The sequence below is a fragment of the Sceloporus undulatus genome, chromosome 2, assembly GCF_019175285.1.
Source record: "Sceloporus undulatus isolate JIND9_A2432 ecotype Alabama chromosome 2, SceUnd_v1.1, whole genome shotgun sequence".
NCBI classification, from domain to species: domain Eukaryota; kingdom Metazoa; phylum Chordata; class Lepidosauria; order Squamata; family Phrynosomatidae; genus Sceloporus; species Sceloporus undulatus.
The window spans coordinates 278,528,893-278,544,803 of NC_056523.1; the positions used below are offsets into that span (position 1 = coordinate 278,528,893).

Here is a 15,911-nt window from a genome sequence, read left to right on the forward strand (position 1 = left end):
TGTAATGGCGGCCCCTGTGTGGAACGGGCGCCGCCATTTTGTACGTCCTGGGATGTACTAGGGTTAGGTGCGTGCATAAGGCACGCACTTTGCCTAACCCTAGTACGTCCCCAGTAAGTACTATAACGGGCCATAGTCTACTTTTTTTCCTTGCATAAGTGTTGATTGCCCACAGGAACCTTCTGGTTCATTTGGGAGGACTGAAACCTGAGACATCATTTAGGCAACTATGGCTGCATCAATGCTGCAGAAATAATCAATTTTGACACCACTTTAACTGCCATTATTCAATGCTATGAAATTCTGGGAATTGTACTTTTTTGGAGACATTTAGCCATCTCTGTCAGAGAACTCTGGTGGCATAATAAACTACAGATCCCAGAATTCCATAGCATGGAGCCATGGCAGTTAAAGTGGTATCAGACTATTATTTCTGTAGTGTGGCTGCAGCCTATATGGAGAACCCTGGATGTGAAGAGGATGACAGGAAAATCTTATAGCCCAAATCCAGTTCTTAGTCCCAAGGAAAATAGATAATGTGTGTTAAAGGAGTAATATCTAGAAAGACATCTACTTTGTTAACTAAAATTTACTGGTATACCTTGTGAACTCCCTTGCGTCCTATACTGGCAAAAAGGAGGAATATACAAGAAGTCCTAAATTATCTTTATAATTTCAATTCTATATACAATTGAAATTGAAAAGCTAATTTATTTTATAAAACAGAAATATAAATAAATATGGAAGTAAAAGGAAAGCCAAAACTGACTATGATGATGAAGTCTGTTGAATCAGCAGATTTTCCATGGTGTTCCATAGTAACTTCAATGTTTAGTCCCAACTAGAGTAGACCCGCTGAATGAATGGGGACTTGATAGATAAAGACAGGAAAATTTCATGGATTCAACACTCACATAGACAGAAATAATACAAAATAAAAATACTTCAAAACGTTTCAGCAAACGTTTTATTCAGAAATAACAATATTTACATGTGAAATGAAACTACCAGGCCAGATAAGCTTTGCATACTTAAGCCAAAAATATTTTTTATCTGAGAGTCCACTTTACATTTTCTTTCAACATTCAACCAGCCTCTGTTTTTCTTATGATTTCCATTTTGGTGGCCAGACTTACATAGACATAGATCTCTTGTGCTTTTAAAACTTTTGGTGGGGAGCTGGTGAGACAAGTTTACCTGATCTCTGCTTCTTTTCTGTTTTACTATTTATACATGTTCAGTAATGGCTTCTCGTGCATCCAGGCACAGATAGCTACAGTAGTGTTGACTAAAGTGTAATCCCAATATTTCCCAGATCAACTTTTATTGCATTGTTTACTGCAGACATACTGCTGCAACCTGACATTGAAACTGTTTCTCTAAAATGTCAGTACAGTGGTACCCCGGGATACGAATTGATCGCGTTACGAAATTTCTGGGATACGAAAAAGTTAGATTGGAAAAAACTGTTCCAGGATACGATGTTTTTTTCGGGTTACGAAATTTTTTCGGCGCGAAATTCAAACGGAAAGCGCGGCTAGCGGCTTTCCAGCGCTAACGGAAAGCGCCTTTTCGGGTTGCGAAATTACTCGGGTTACGAACGGAGCGGCGGAACGAATTAATTTCGTAACCCAAGGTAGCACTGTACTGCTTTAAAAAAAAATATCCAGTTAGTCTGATGATAAGGAAGAAGGTGGGCAGACTTAAAAAGACTTTGTAAAAAGCAGGTTCACCATCAGACTTTGCTAACTGAGGTAGCCTGTAATAGGATGTTCTTGAGATGGTTTATTCCAAGAAAGTTTGCCTTTGCCTTCTTATAAGACTCAGAGAGTGTGACTTGTCCAAGGTTACACAGTATGTTTCCATAGTGGAGCAGGGATTCAAACCTGGCCTCTCAAGAGTCTTAACAAGAGTCCTAGTCCAGTGTTCTGTCTGCTTGGAGGAGGATTAAAGGAATTTTCCATGTTGAAGCTATTCCTTTAATTAGTTATTCAAATGGAAAATCATTTCAGAAGCTGGATGACAATAAGATGTGGAGGAAGCCCTATTGTCATTGGAAACCTGATGGTTCTCATCTTCATCAGTAGGACAGGTTCCTCTTGGTAAGCCTCACTGCATGATTGCTGTAATATGGAGTCTTTATATAGGGACTATTGCTTTGGAGGAGCATTCTTTATCCTCCCTCTTCACACTGTACAGATTCACTTGGACATATTAGAAGTGCTACCACCTTCCTTCTGTACACTGTACAAACCATATTACCTTATTTACTTAATTTCTATCTTGCCTCTCTATAACAAATACAAAACACTCACTAAAACTGCAGATTCAAAATACAAAGGAAGACGTAGAATCATAGAATAATAGAGTTGGAAGAGACCGCAAGGGCCATCCAGTCTAACCCCCTACCATGCAGGAAATCCAAATCAAAGCCTCCCCGACAGATGGCCATCCAGCCTCTGTTTAAAGACCTCCAAGGAGGGAGATTTCATTACATTCTGAGGGAGTGTGTTTCACTGTCGGACAGCCCTTACTGTCAGGAAGTTCCTCCTACTGTTGAGGTGGAATCTCTTTTCCTGGAGCTTGCATCCATTGTTCCGGGTCCTAGTCTCTGGAGCAGCAGAAAACAAGCTTGCTCCCTCCTCAATATGACATCCCTTCAAGTATTTAAACAGGGCTATCATATCACCTCTTAACCTTCTCTTCTCCAGGCTGAACATCCCCAGCTCCCTAAGTCGTTCCTCATAGGGCATGGTTTCCAGATCCTTCACCACTTTAGTCGCTTTCCTTTGGACATGCTCCAGTTTCTGCACATCCTTTTTAAATTGTGGTGCCCAGAACTGGACACAGTATTCCAGCTGGGGCCTGACCAGACCAGAATATAGTGGCACTATTACTTCCCTTGATCTAGACACTATACTTCTATTGATGCAGCCTAAAATTGCATTGGCCTTTTTAGCTGCTGCATCGCACTGTTGACTCATGTTCAACTTGTGGTCTACTGTATTTGGACTCCCAGATCCCTTTCACATGTAGTTTCAGTCAGCCAGGTGTAGCCCATTCTATATCTGTGCATTTCATTTTTCTGCCCTAAGTGTAGTACCTTACATTTCTCCTTGTTGAACTTCATTTTGTCAGCTTTGGCCCAGCTTTCTAATCTGTTCAGGTCATTTTGAATTGTGGTCCTGTCCTCTGGGGCATTAGCTACTCCCCCTAATTTGGTGTCATCTGCAAATTTGATGAGTATGCCCCCAATTGTGTCATCCAAGTCATTGATAAAGATGTTGAATAGCACTGGGCCCAGGACAGAGCCCTGTGGGACCCCACTGGTCATTTCTCTCCAGGATGAAAAGGAGCCATTGTTGAGCACCCTTTGGGTTTGGCCAGTCAACCAATTACAAATCCATGTAACAGTTACCTTGTCTACCCCACATTCTACAAGCTTGTTTGCAAAAATGCCATGAGGAACTTTGTCAAAGGCCTTACTGAAATCAAGATATACTATATCCACAGCATTCCTTTCATCTACCAAGCTTGTAATTTTATCAAAAAAAAAGAGATCAGGTTTGTCTGGCATGACTTGTTTCTCTGAAACCCATGTTGACTTTTTGTGATTATGGAATTGCCATCTAGATGTTCACAGACTCTCTGTTTAATGATCTGTTCTAGAATCTTTCCTGATATAGCATCGCCACTAGCACAGTGGGTTTTCTGGAAGTTTTGAGTGTATTTGTGTATGTAAACATAAAAAGCAAAGTAACCAAAGAAACCTAGTCAGGAGAACACTTGCTGGAATAGAATGGTGCTTGCTGTTTGCCAAAAGGTGGGTCCCGTCAGGATCAAGCACTCCTTCCTAAACAAATTCCATAACCAGCATTACATCTGAAACACTGCCCCCCTGGTCATGTACACATATATCTCAGACAAGGAAACATACAGAGAAGCTACAGAGAACTACAGTTTCCACTCAGGTTCATATGGAAGAAAGAACTTCACAAATATTCTGCCCCTAGGCTTGAAATGTCAAATCATCACTTTCAGCAAAGTATGAAAATAAATCTGTAACTTATGTGAAGTCGAAGGCTTTCATGGCCGGCATCCTTATTTTTTTGTGGGTTTTTTGGGCTGTGTGGCCATGTTCTAGAAGCATTTCTTCCTGACGTTTCACCAGCATCTGTGGCTGGCATCTTCAGAGACCCCATTGGTCATTTCTCTCCAGGATGAAAAGGAGCCGTCTCTGAAGATGCCAATCTGTAACTAGTTTGTAATTAGTAATGTATTCTGCTGTAGGGCCTGTTAGAATTCCAGCCTTTGCATTCTGTGGATAGTTTAGAAGGCGTGATCCACAACCAATGGTTTATTCCTCACGTGCCAGCTGGATAGGCAGGAATGTAAAATCTTTTTGCTATATCCGTTTACTCTCTTCCCTTAATCATCAGTTTTTAATTTCCTGCCTTGCCAGCTGGCCATACTTTTTCTTAACTCGTTAAAGGTTGTAAGGAGAAGTAAAAAATAGGAGAAAATTGAGATTAGTTCAAAACAGAGAAAGATAGCAGAAGAAGACAGCAGAACAGAAAACACAGTAGTGGTGGTAGTTCAGATTAAAAGAGAAAGCATGCTGCGGCACAAGTGTTGATGGAGACAAACTCATTGACTGTTATCCAGCAAGTAGGTAATGTCAAAATTAATCAGTTAATTAATCAAAAGCAGACCTAGATAACTGCTGCCTGGCGTGACTCTGGGAAAAGAAACAAGGCTAATTTAATAAGAATCTTTATTTCAGTGAGTAAGAGCAAGGTGGAGAATGGTATATTCTCCCTTCTTCTACCAAAAAAGAGTGGGGCGGGAAGCAAAGTTGGAAAGCTCAGCTACAGGAGAGCTAAAGAAGATTTTAAAACATAAAGTACCGACTAGTGTTTAAAAACCTGAGTTAACTGGCAGGTCTGCATGAGAACTCCATGCTGCAGAGGTGTAGAAGTGAACAGCCGCTTCAAATTGCCATCTTGGGAATTGAGGTTCCAAACAAGGTGGGGTTAAGGCAGACAAGCAGAACAGCCTTATTGGTGCTTTAGATGCAGCTATTGAGCAGTCTCCACAATTAAGTGGCAGCTCAGCTAATATTCATTTGAATGAAGAGGAATACTTGGGTTCCCAATAATCTCTACTAACATATTTTAAAAATAATATAAAAAGAGCACAGCAGTTGGTCCAGCAAGCATCTGGGCCTCACTATCTTGACAGTGTTGGTACTGTGGCACAACAGAAATGCCCAGCAGATATACAGGCTATAATAAAAGAAGTAGTGAATAAGGAGGTGAATGCCATCCTAAGGCCAGTCAGTGTATTACAGTCAAATATATTTGATCAGGCAACATTATCATCATCAATGAATTATTTTTCATACAAATGAATTTTAAAAATCTTATGCAACCACTGAATTTATGTAATATTAATTCATTAAACAAGGATATGAATGCCAGAGTGAATCCTTCATTAGTTGGAGGAAAAGACGAAACAATTAATTTAGCAAAAACAAATGACCAAAAAAGTGCACTTGTAATGTCATAAAAAGTCAAGACCATAGATTTAACCAAAGAGAAAAATGCATCTATGGGAAGATGTGTAAAAAAAAATAATTAAGTATTTAAATGTTAAATCTGGAAAAGAGTCAGAAGAAGAAGTGGAGGATTCAGATGTAAATCAACAGGCACATAATAGTAACAGTGAAGAAGATTACAGTACTTGGATTAAACTTTAGATTCACAAAATAAAACCCTTAGGCTATTCATGGTGGAACAGTTTAGAAGTCTGATGAAGAGAGTGCTCCAGTCTTTGGGTTTGGTGTACAACTAGAAAGGGCACCATAGCCACTGGCGCTGTGGCTTTTTGGTGCTCCTTTGGCACTGTGTCATCTGGACGTAGCGCCAGAGGAATGCCGTGATGCCACCTGCCATGTGGTCGAGTGCATGGTGTGACGGCAGTGTCAGGGTGTGCATCGTGTGGGCGCCATGCTTCCACTCTGCCCTGAGGCCGGCATTTATCACCGATCTGTCCAAGCTGTCAATGATTTCAGCAGTGGAAGATGTCAGTGGAACAGAGGTAGGTGTCAGTTGAGAAGACAAAGTTTTCAACAACAGAAACAGGTCATTCTACTGGGGCAGAAGACAGCAGTATTGACATAACCGTTATTCTAGTGGGTGGAAAATTGCTGTATTTTGGAAGATTTTGGTTTGTTTGGATTGTTTATAGCCCACTGTTCAGCCACAAAGGCGCTCAGAGTGGCTTATAAATGGTTAATTAGATCTTTCCCTTGTCAGGGATGATGGGAGTTGTAGCTCTTCACCTCTGGCTTGAACTCACCACCTGGTTGTGCACCGCGCTGACCAGTTTTGGCCAGTGGTTATAGCTTAGCAGAGTTACAGAGAATAGGCTGAAGACCCCAACAAACTCTCCAAACCTTCTCACTCTTGCTTCCACAGAAGTCTTCACCCTTCTTCAGGATCCAGCTGGTTCTTGTAGCTTCACCCAAGACAAAAGACAACTCAGTAGTCTTATATAAAAGATCTACTTTATTCTACTATATACAGCTCCAAAACTATCCAACACAACTCCAATACTCAACTCCTCACTCTACTACCCACTACTACAACCCACAAAATACATTGGGATGCATAGTCATTATTATAGTCAATGCATGGTACCACCCACTGTTGTCTGTTTCCACCCAGTAGGCGTGTACATGGTTCTCTTGATTCATCCTACAATTAATGATTTCATCATCTCAGCCTTGACCACTTAACAATAGTCAGGTGTGTCCACTTATCCACTTTACATTTCTTGTCCTTGGCATTCAGGACTTGTTAATTGTATTACCATTTACACCTGTGTGGTTCTCAATTGGCTTCTGCTGAGTCACCCTGACTCTCACATGTTTTATTTCATATACTGTATAACCCATGTTGCTTTTTCCTTAACATCCCTGCCCTTAATTGCTCTTCTTTGGGCACACTGCAGCTTCATAATTGTAAAGTATGGAACTAAACACAGTATTCCAGGCGAGGTCTGCTGTCATCATAGTAGAGTAGTAGTAGTAGTAGTAGTAGTAATAATAATAATAATAATAATAATAATAATAACAATAATAATAATAATAAATTTTATTTATATACTGCCTTTCCAAAGGATCAAGGTGGTTTACAAAATTACATAAATACAAAAATACATAAAGAATTTACAGAAGTAAAGACATAAAATACCTAAACAATACTTAACGTATACAAACTAAAATTCCATCCCTCATCCCTTAACTAAAATTCAAATTTAAATTAATTAAATATTTAAAATAGATAAACTTAAAATAAGCGAGTGAAAATTTAAATTTTAACATTTTAAAATAGGCATGCATAGGAGGGACATTTGGGGCAAACGGGCGAACTACATCAGTGAGTGGGAGGATCAGTCTGGGAAACCTTGCCGGAACAAGTCCGTCTTAACAGCCTTCTTAAAGGCATCAAGAGTGGTAATATGAGAGATGTCTTCCAGCAGGTCATCCCATAATTTAGGAGCGGCAGCCGAGAAGGTCTTCTGGGTGATTACAGCCAACCTGGTCTTTCTTTGCTGCAGTAGATTCATCCCAGAAGACCTGAGTGTGCGGGGTGGATTATGTGGAAGAAGGCACTCCCTTAAGTAAGCTGGACTCAAGCCATGAAGGCTTTAAAGGTTATTACCAACACTTTTTACTGCCCCTGGAAACTTGTTGACAGCAAATGAAGCAATTTTAATATAGATGTTATATGGTCGCCTCTAGATTTTCCAGCGACCAATCTGGCTGCCATATTTTGAAGCAGTTGAAGTTTCCGAACTAGATACAAAGGTAGCCCCATATAGAGTGCATTGCAGAAGTCGAGTCGAGAGGTTACCAATGCATGTACTTTCATTTCTAGGTCCCCCGGTTCTAGGAAGGGTCGCAGCTGGTGTATCAGCTGAAGCTGATAACAGGCACTCCTGGCTGTCACATCTATCTGAGCTGACAACTGGAGGGACGAGTCCAGGAGTAAGCTAGGGACACAGTCCTTTAGAGGAAGTGTGACCCCATCCAGGACTGGTTGACAAATCTCCATACTCGGATTTGGGGTCCCTATAGCAAGTACCTCCATCTTATCTGGATTCAATTTCAGTCTGATTTTCCTCATCCAGTCCATTACGTTACTGCAGCAGTTTGGGACATGGAGAGATATATCTGGGTGTCATCAGCATACTGATAATATCCTGCCCCATGTCTCCGGATGATCTCGCCCAGTGGCTTCATGTAAATGTTAAATAGCATTGGAGACACAATGGCACTCTGAGGGACCTCAGATTTAAGCGCCCTCTTAGAGGAGCAACTGTCTCCAAGTACCACCATCTGGAATCTGCCCAAGAGATAGGATCCGAACCACTGGAGCAAAGTGCCCCCAATTCCCAACTCTCTCAGACGTTCCAGAAGGATACCATGGTCAATGGTATCGAAGGCCACTGAGAAGTCCAAGAGCACCAACAGTGTCATACTTCCCCTGTCAATGCCTGGACAGAGATTATCAACTAAGGCGACCATAGCAGTCTCAACTCCCTATTCTGTCCTGAAGCTGGTTTGAAATGGATTCATCCAAGAATCCTTGGAGCTGAATAGGAACAGCTCTCTCTTGCCCAAGAATGGAAGGTGAGAGACCAGCCTATAGTTGTTTTTTCCAGGGGGTCAAGGGAAGACTTCTTCAGAAGTGGCTGTATCACTGCTTCTTTAAGACAAGTTGGGAAATAGCCTTCCATAAAGGATGCATTAATTATATATTGTAAAACATTGTTATTGTCCCCCCCCCTGCCCCCGGACCGCCAGCCATGAAGGGCAAGGGTCAAGAGAGCAGGTTGTCTTTTTCACACTACTAATGATCTACATCCTTGGTACTGTTACTTCTCTTGATGTAGACATTATACTGTACACCCTTCCCTTACATGGGGCATCTGTTCCGGAACCCTCCATGTAAGGGAAATATTGCATATAGTCGAGCCTCATGCCCACGGTGCAGTGCATGCACCATGGGCGCACTTGCCATTGCCTCTTCCGACACATGGCTTTCAGCATATGCTGAAAGCCGCATATGACTTTGGCACATTATAGTTCTGCTGTTGCAGGCTAGAATGGCATTAATTTTGTTTTCTGCTTTATCATACTGTGGATTAAGTTTAGTTTGCAGTCTGCCGAAATTTTTACTCTTTTCACATGTACAAGGAAACTATTTATTCTGTATTTGTATATGTAATATTCCTTGCCTAAACGTATAACTTGTTGGAATTAATTTTTTTCTGGTCCCTATTTCAAATCTGTTAAAGTCATATTCTGATTCTGCCTTCTGAGGTATTAATTGCCCCTTCCAAAATTGTTGTTATCTGCAGAGTGGATGAAGATCCCCTCTAATCCGGTATCCACGTTATTTTAAAAGATGTTCTATGTCACTAGGCTCAGGACAGAACTGTGCAGCACCCCATTTGTCACTTTTCTGTAGGATACCAGGGAACACTTGGTGAGCACTCTTTGAGTATGGTCTGTAAATCAGGTAAAAATCAACATGACAGTAGCCCATATTCTGGTAACTTGTCCGCAAGAGTATTGTGTTGAAAGCCTTACTGTAATCAATGTATACCCTCTATAGTATTTTCCTGATCCACAAACCAGTTTTTGTTTTGGGGGATGGGAGTGAGTGGGAGTGTAACATAACTTGTCTTTGCAAAATCCATGGAGGTTCTTGTAATCACTGAATTCTTTACTAAGTCCTAAAGTTGTTCTCTAGATTTTGGCCAGACTGAGCTGGCTATTTTCCTTTTGGGAGAAGGTGGCTGCAAAGTGGAAGCTGAGCACTTTCACCTTTGGTTTGCTAGAGCATTTCTCAATTCTTTCTGTGTTCATCTGAATTTTAGCCCTCTTAACTTTCTGTCTACAAGTACTCATATTATTGGTAATTTCCCCCCTTGATGTTTCTTGTATATGCCCCTTTTAATCTCAATTTATCCAAAAGATTTGTTGGAGCTTCTTAAGAAACATCCTACTTTTTTTGTCTTGCTGAAATGATCTGTCATTTTTCCTTCAATATCTTATCTTTAAAAAAATTTCCATCTATTTTGAGTATTTCCTGCCCGGTATTCCTTTAAGCTTGTTGAAATCAAGTTTTTTTTTTAAGTCCAGGGTTTGTGTTCTCAGCTTTGGTTTCCCTCAGTATAATAAAGCCCAAGAAGGCATGCAACTTCCACCATCAATTCAGTGTGTTGACTTGTTCTTGTTGAATAACATATTCACAACTGTTGATCACCTTATCACTTCATCCCTCTGTAAAACAAAATTGTCAGCAAGGTGAGTGAGGAATTTGTTGAATTTTACTTTCTTAATAGAGTTTGATTTCCAACACACTAGGATAGTTGTTACTTTCTTTCCTTTTTGAATATTTGGTTATCTGCTTTTGGAGAGCATCATCCTTGTTTTCATCTGGAATTATCTCACTTTTGAAATAGTTTAGACTGTAGTGTAAACTATCTAGCAAACATTTGAATATTATTAAATTGGTTTTACCAAGCTTAGTTTAAGCTAGGTGTGGTATAGTAGGCAAAGCTGAAGAGTAATAGCCCCGGGAGAAACCCCTGTGGCTCTCCACTCAAGACTGCCTTCCAGTTTGAAGCACAGCTATTACTGATGGCTACCTGAGCACAGTTTTCCAACCAGCTATGAATCTGTCAGATAGTGTTCCATCTATTCTATATTTTATTAGTTTGATAATCAAAATATTATGGAGTATCCTATCAGATGCTTTGCTGAAATCCAGATAAATGACATCTATAGCATTCCCACTATCTACTGACCAGTGATTCAAGAAAGATATAAAATTAGTTCGGATGAATATGTTCTTGACAAAACTAAGCTGACTCCTACTAATCACTGCAGTTTAATCAAGTTACTTGCAAACAGACTTTTATATCATCCATTCCAATATTTTTTTCCTCGTCTTAAAGTCAGGCTGGCTCACCTGGACCTTCTTTTTTGAATTTTTTTTTGTAGAGAAGGACAATGTTTTCTCATTCCCAGTCCTCTGGTATCTCACCTAATTCCCCCCCCCCCAAAAAAAATCATAACAAGTGATTCAGAGTTATGCAGAGTTCAGCAAGTTTCTTGAATACTCTGGGATGGAAGTCATCTGGCCCAGCACATTTATAATTAAGTTAAATAAGTGATTCCAAACAAACTCCTTATCAGTCTTGATTTGCAGTCTGGATCCCTTGTCAAGGTCTCTGCTGATGCATGGAAGCATACAGTTCTTCGGGTGGGTCGACTGAAACTAGTGTTGAGCAATACTTCCTTTTCATTGTGATCTGTTCAGAGATGATACAAGGTATAGAGAACAAACATATGATCATCCTTGCTGAACAACAGCCCCTCTCTTTTCTTGGTCATTCTTTTGCTTCACACACCTTTGAAAAAAACCCTTTTGGTTGATTCCTGCTGGTCAGATAATTTTGAGTTTTAGTTTTCCTTACACTATTTGTACAAGTTCACACTAGAAATCATTGGTGATTCATTTTTGTTTCCATTCTTTATTCATTCTCTTTTTTGTTTTCACATCATCTTCAAGTTTATTGTGCATTCACATTGTCTTTTTCATATGTTTTACATTTTCTTTTTCCATGGAATTGTTTGTGATTGTGCTTCTTCATGAACTCTCACCCTTGCTGGATTTAATTTTCCTTTTGCTTCTCTAGCTGTGGGATTCTATCCAGTATTTCCTTCAGCTCAATAAAATCAGCTTTCCTCAAATACAGGTTCTATCTTTGACTATTCTCTTCTTTGACCTGTCCCACAAATACTACATTTATCTGTGAAGCACACTGAGTGAATGGGCAAGTCATGTTCGTCTGATTTGTCTCTCAGAGTTGTTTTGAATTTAATCTCGGATCACTGGCTATGTAAACTGGGACTGGTGAGAATCTGCTTGCTTATGCCTAGGGGACAGATAACAAATTTATTGGATACAATTATCTGTATTGATGTCTAACCAAAGGTTGCCTACTGCTAGCATAAGCAGAATTGCCCCTGCCCATTCATGCTGATTTCTGAAACTCACATTTTTGTGCTGCTTGGAAATGGGCAAAATTGCTTAGTGTATCCCACAATATAGCTATGTGGCAATGTAGAATTGCTGGTGAAAGTGGACATGGCAAATCAGTAAGTGTGGCCCCACTAATGTTATGCAAATAGGCTACATGTTGTGTTTGAGGCAGTTAATGTTCCGAATTGATGGTAGAGCTGTGTTTATGGCTTCTCCTTGGCATTCTGAATTTAATTGCTAGATGTTTGGTGTAGTTGGACACCACTGAGCACAGAATAGCTTTTAGTTTGTAGTCCCTGTTTAGCTATGAAGTGCACTGTGTGTGGCCTTGGGCAAGTCATATTCCCACAGTCTAAGCTTCCTCAGGTTGTTGTGAGAATAAAAATATCGTTCTCAGTTCTTTGGAGGGAGGACAGGATACAAGTGTAAGAGATAAACAGTACAAAGAGAAATACCTACCGGGAATGATGATTTGAAAATGGAGTGTTTGCTCTGACAGTAGGCATTAAGAGGTTTGAGAGTAGATTGCCACTTTATCAGCAGTGAAAGCTGAACACAGTATGTTACAAATGTTCTAAAATTGTGTTTGTGGGTACTTTATTTTTCAAGCTCCAGAGCCAACTAATAATTTAACTGCTGGTTACAACCATTAGACTGTCTGAATAAATTACCTGAATACATGTAATGAATGCTTGGTTTATTTTAATTTTAGGTAGATGCGGTGGACAGTGAACCCAGGAGTTTTATCTTTATGAGTGAAGATGCCATGACAAATCCTGACAAACTGATGGTTTTAATTCATGGTAGTGGTGTTGTTAGAGCAGGACAGTGGGCAAGAAGACTTATTATAAATGAAGATTTGGACAGTGGCACACAAATTCCATATATTAAAAGAGCTGTTGAGGTAAGATGATTATTTGGTCTTCTGAAGTATTTGTTGTTGTTTTTTTTTTTTTTTTTTTTTTTTTTTTTTTGATGTTCTGCTAATGATTGAAGTTTCCTAATTTATGTAAAATCTGTATGCCCAGCTGCCAGTGCAGTTTTAGCTTTTTAAAACCTTTGTTTAATAATTCCTTGTTTTCAGGAAAGTTGTTGTTTACTTGTGTTGGAGTTGCCATGTGATCTATGTGCCATGTGAGCATATACAGCAATCCAATAATCTATTAGAAACTGATGTTTTCTAATATGTTTCATTTCATCATCTTTAAGGGCTTTTGTTAACTCTGTTTCAAGTACAAATTGTTCTTCCTCTTATTATTTTTGGAAGTTGATCCTAGAAGGCACTTGAATTTCTACCCTTTCAAAATGAAATGCCTTTAAGTATTTTCTATGAAGCATACAAGTGAATGTATTAAAATCAGTCAGACTAAGACACATGTTTAACACAAAACATACACTCTAGTTTTCTTAACGCTGTGTGACAGAGCTACTACACAACTATAGAGCAATATTCCCGTTGTTAAACTCAGAATGTCCTGATTCTACAGCTTCCTGAATCCAGTAGACCATAATTCCTGATAAAACATGTGAAACAGTGTTTTTCTTTTAATGTTTAAAGCTCTGTTTTTAGATTTATTCCACAAGAAAAGTTTTAAGCATGTCTCGAATGTGGCTCAAAGCCTAGAAAAAAGAAATAAAATACGGGCACATTTACTGTTTTCTCAAAAATTATTTCAAAGGTAGTCATTATTTATTTGGGTTGGTGGTGTGAAACTGTTATTGGGCTTCATAGAAAGGATTTCATATTTTGTGTCAGTTTTGAAAGGATCTGATATATAATAATAATTATTATTGTTGTTGTTATTATTTATTCATATTTCCCGCCTCTCCCTGTGGATCGAGGCGGGATTACAACCGATAAAATCAAAGAGTACATTTACACAATACTATACAAAATAATCAATAAAAGCACGCCAAAATACAGTAAAATCATTAACATAGCCATAACATAGTGTCTGTACTATTGAATCAGGTGTAAAAAGTTCTGTAAGATCCACTATAAAAGATCAGGTGGATAGGCTCGCTGGAAGAGATCTGTAAGTGCTTTCTTAAAGGCTTCTAAGGTGGTGATGAGACGAATCTCTTCTGGTAAGTTATTCCAAAGTGTGGGGGCCATGGCTGTGAATGCTTTGTGGGAAGCTGTGATTAGCCTGATCTTTGTATGTTCCAATAATTTCTTCCCAGATGTTCTGAGAGTGCGGGGCGGATTGTGTAGGGAGAGGCTTTCCCTCAAGTAACTTGGGCCCAAGCCATGTAGGGCTTTAAAGGTAATAACCAACACTTTGTATTGGGCCCTGAAGCTGATCGGCAGCCAGTGTAATGATTTTAGTATTGGAGTAATATGGTCAGATCTGGATGTACCTGTGACCAATCTGGCTGCAGCATTTTGGATCAATTCATGCTTCCAAACTTGGTACAAAGGTAGCCCCATGTAGAGTGCATTACAGAAATCTAAATGAGAGGTTACCAGAGCATGTACCACTGTTTCAAGGTCCCTCTGGGCCAGGTACGGGCGCAGTTGGCGTATCAGCCGAACTTGGTACCATGCACTCCTGGTCACCGCCTCCGCCTGAGATGACAACTTTAGAGACGAGTCCAGGAGTACTCCCAAACTGCGAACTTTGTCCTTTAGGGGAAGTGTGACCCCGTCCAGGAAAGGATGACAAATCTCCATCCCTGGACCAGGGATCCCTATTGCAAGCACCTCCATTTTCTCTGGATTCACCTTGAGTTTGCTTTCCCTCATCCAGCCCATTACCGACTCAAGACAGGCATTTAGAGGAGAGATGCCATCCTTAGTCACTGCAGCAGTCGGGGACATAGAGAAATAAATTTGGGTGTCATCAGCATACTGATAACACCGCACCTCATGCAAATCTACAGAAATAAATAAATAAATAATGTCTCTGGATGATCTCTCACAGTGGCTTCATGTAAATGTTAAACAGCATGGGGGACAGGATGGCGCCCTGAGGGACGCCAGATGTCAGCCCTCTTTTACGAGAGCAGCTGTCTCCCAACATCACCATCTGGAATCTGCCCGAGAGGTAGGAACGTAACCACTGGAGCACAGTGCCCCCGATACCCAACTCCCTCAGGCGTTCCAGAAGAATACCATGGTCAGTGGTCTCGAAGGCCGCTGAGATGTCCAAAAGCACGAGCAGGGTCACACTTCCCCTGTCGATGCCCAGATGGAGATCATCGAGCAAGGCAACCATGGCAGTCTCAACTCCATATCCCGCCGGTTTGAGTTGGAAGGCAACCGCCCTCTCAATCAACTTGCCCAAGAATGGTAGTAGGGAGACCAGTCTGTAATTTTTTCTTATCAGGGGATCTAGGCAGGGTTTTTTCAAAAGTGGTTTAACCACCACTTGTTAAAGCTTAGATGGAAATATCCCCTCCCTGAGAGATGTGTTGATTATAGATTGGAGTAGTGCTGTTACTGCATCCCCTCCCTGGGCGGTCAGCCAGGACGGGCAAGGATCAAGAGGACATGTTAATTAATTAATTTTTTTTCTCTGCCCCTTGTTTTTCCTTTTGACCCCGGATTATTGTAAATCGATTTTTCCATTTCCTGCCCTTGACATACGTGTTTTATACTGATTCCTGTTCCCTTCCTTGTAGCAATGTTTTTAACTTTTATTGTATTGTTTTTATCTTGTATTGTAATCTTCTTAGCCCTTGTAAGCCGCCTTGATCATCTTTTTGGAAAGGCGGGGTAAAAATTAAAATTATTATTATTATTATTATTATTATTATTATTATTATTATTATTATTATTATTAT

The 15,911-nt window shown here is 40.1% G+C and overlaps 1 protein-coding gene across 1 annotated transcript in view; it reads left to right on the top strand.

The window, feature by feature from the left end:
• FAM172A (family with sequence similarity 172 member A) overlaps positions 1–15,911 on the top strand; it is a 333,167-nt gene that overhangs the window by 42,931 nt on the left and 274,325 nt on the right. Inside the window, exon 6 of the mRNA XM_042447786.1 lies at positions 12,838–13,029. Within this exon, the coding sequence (XP_042303720.1) occupies positions 12,838–13,029 (192 nt within the window). The remainder of the gene's footprint in view (positions 1–12,837; positions 13,030–15,911) is intronic.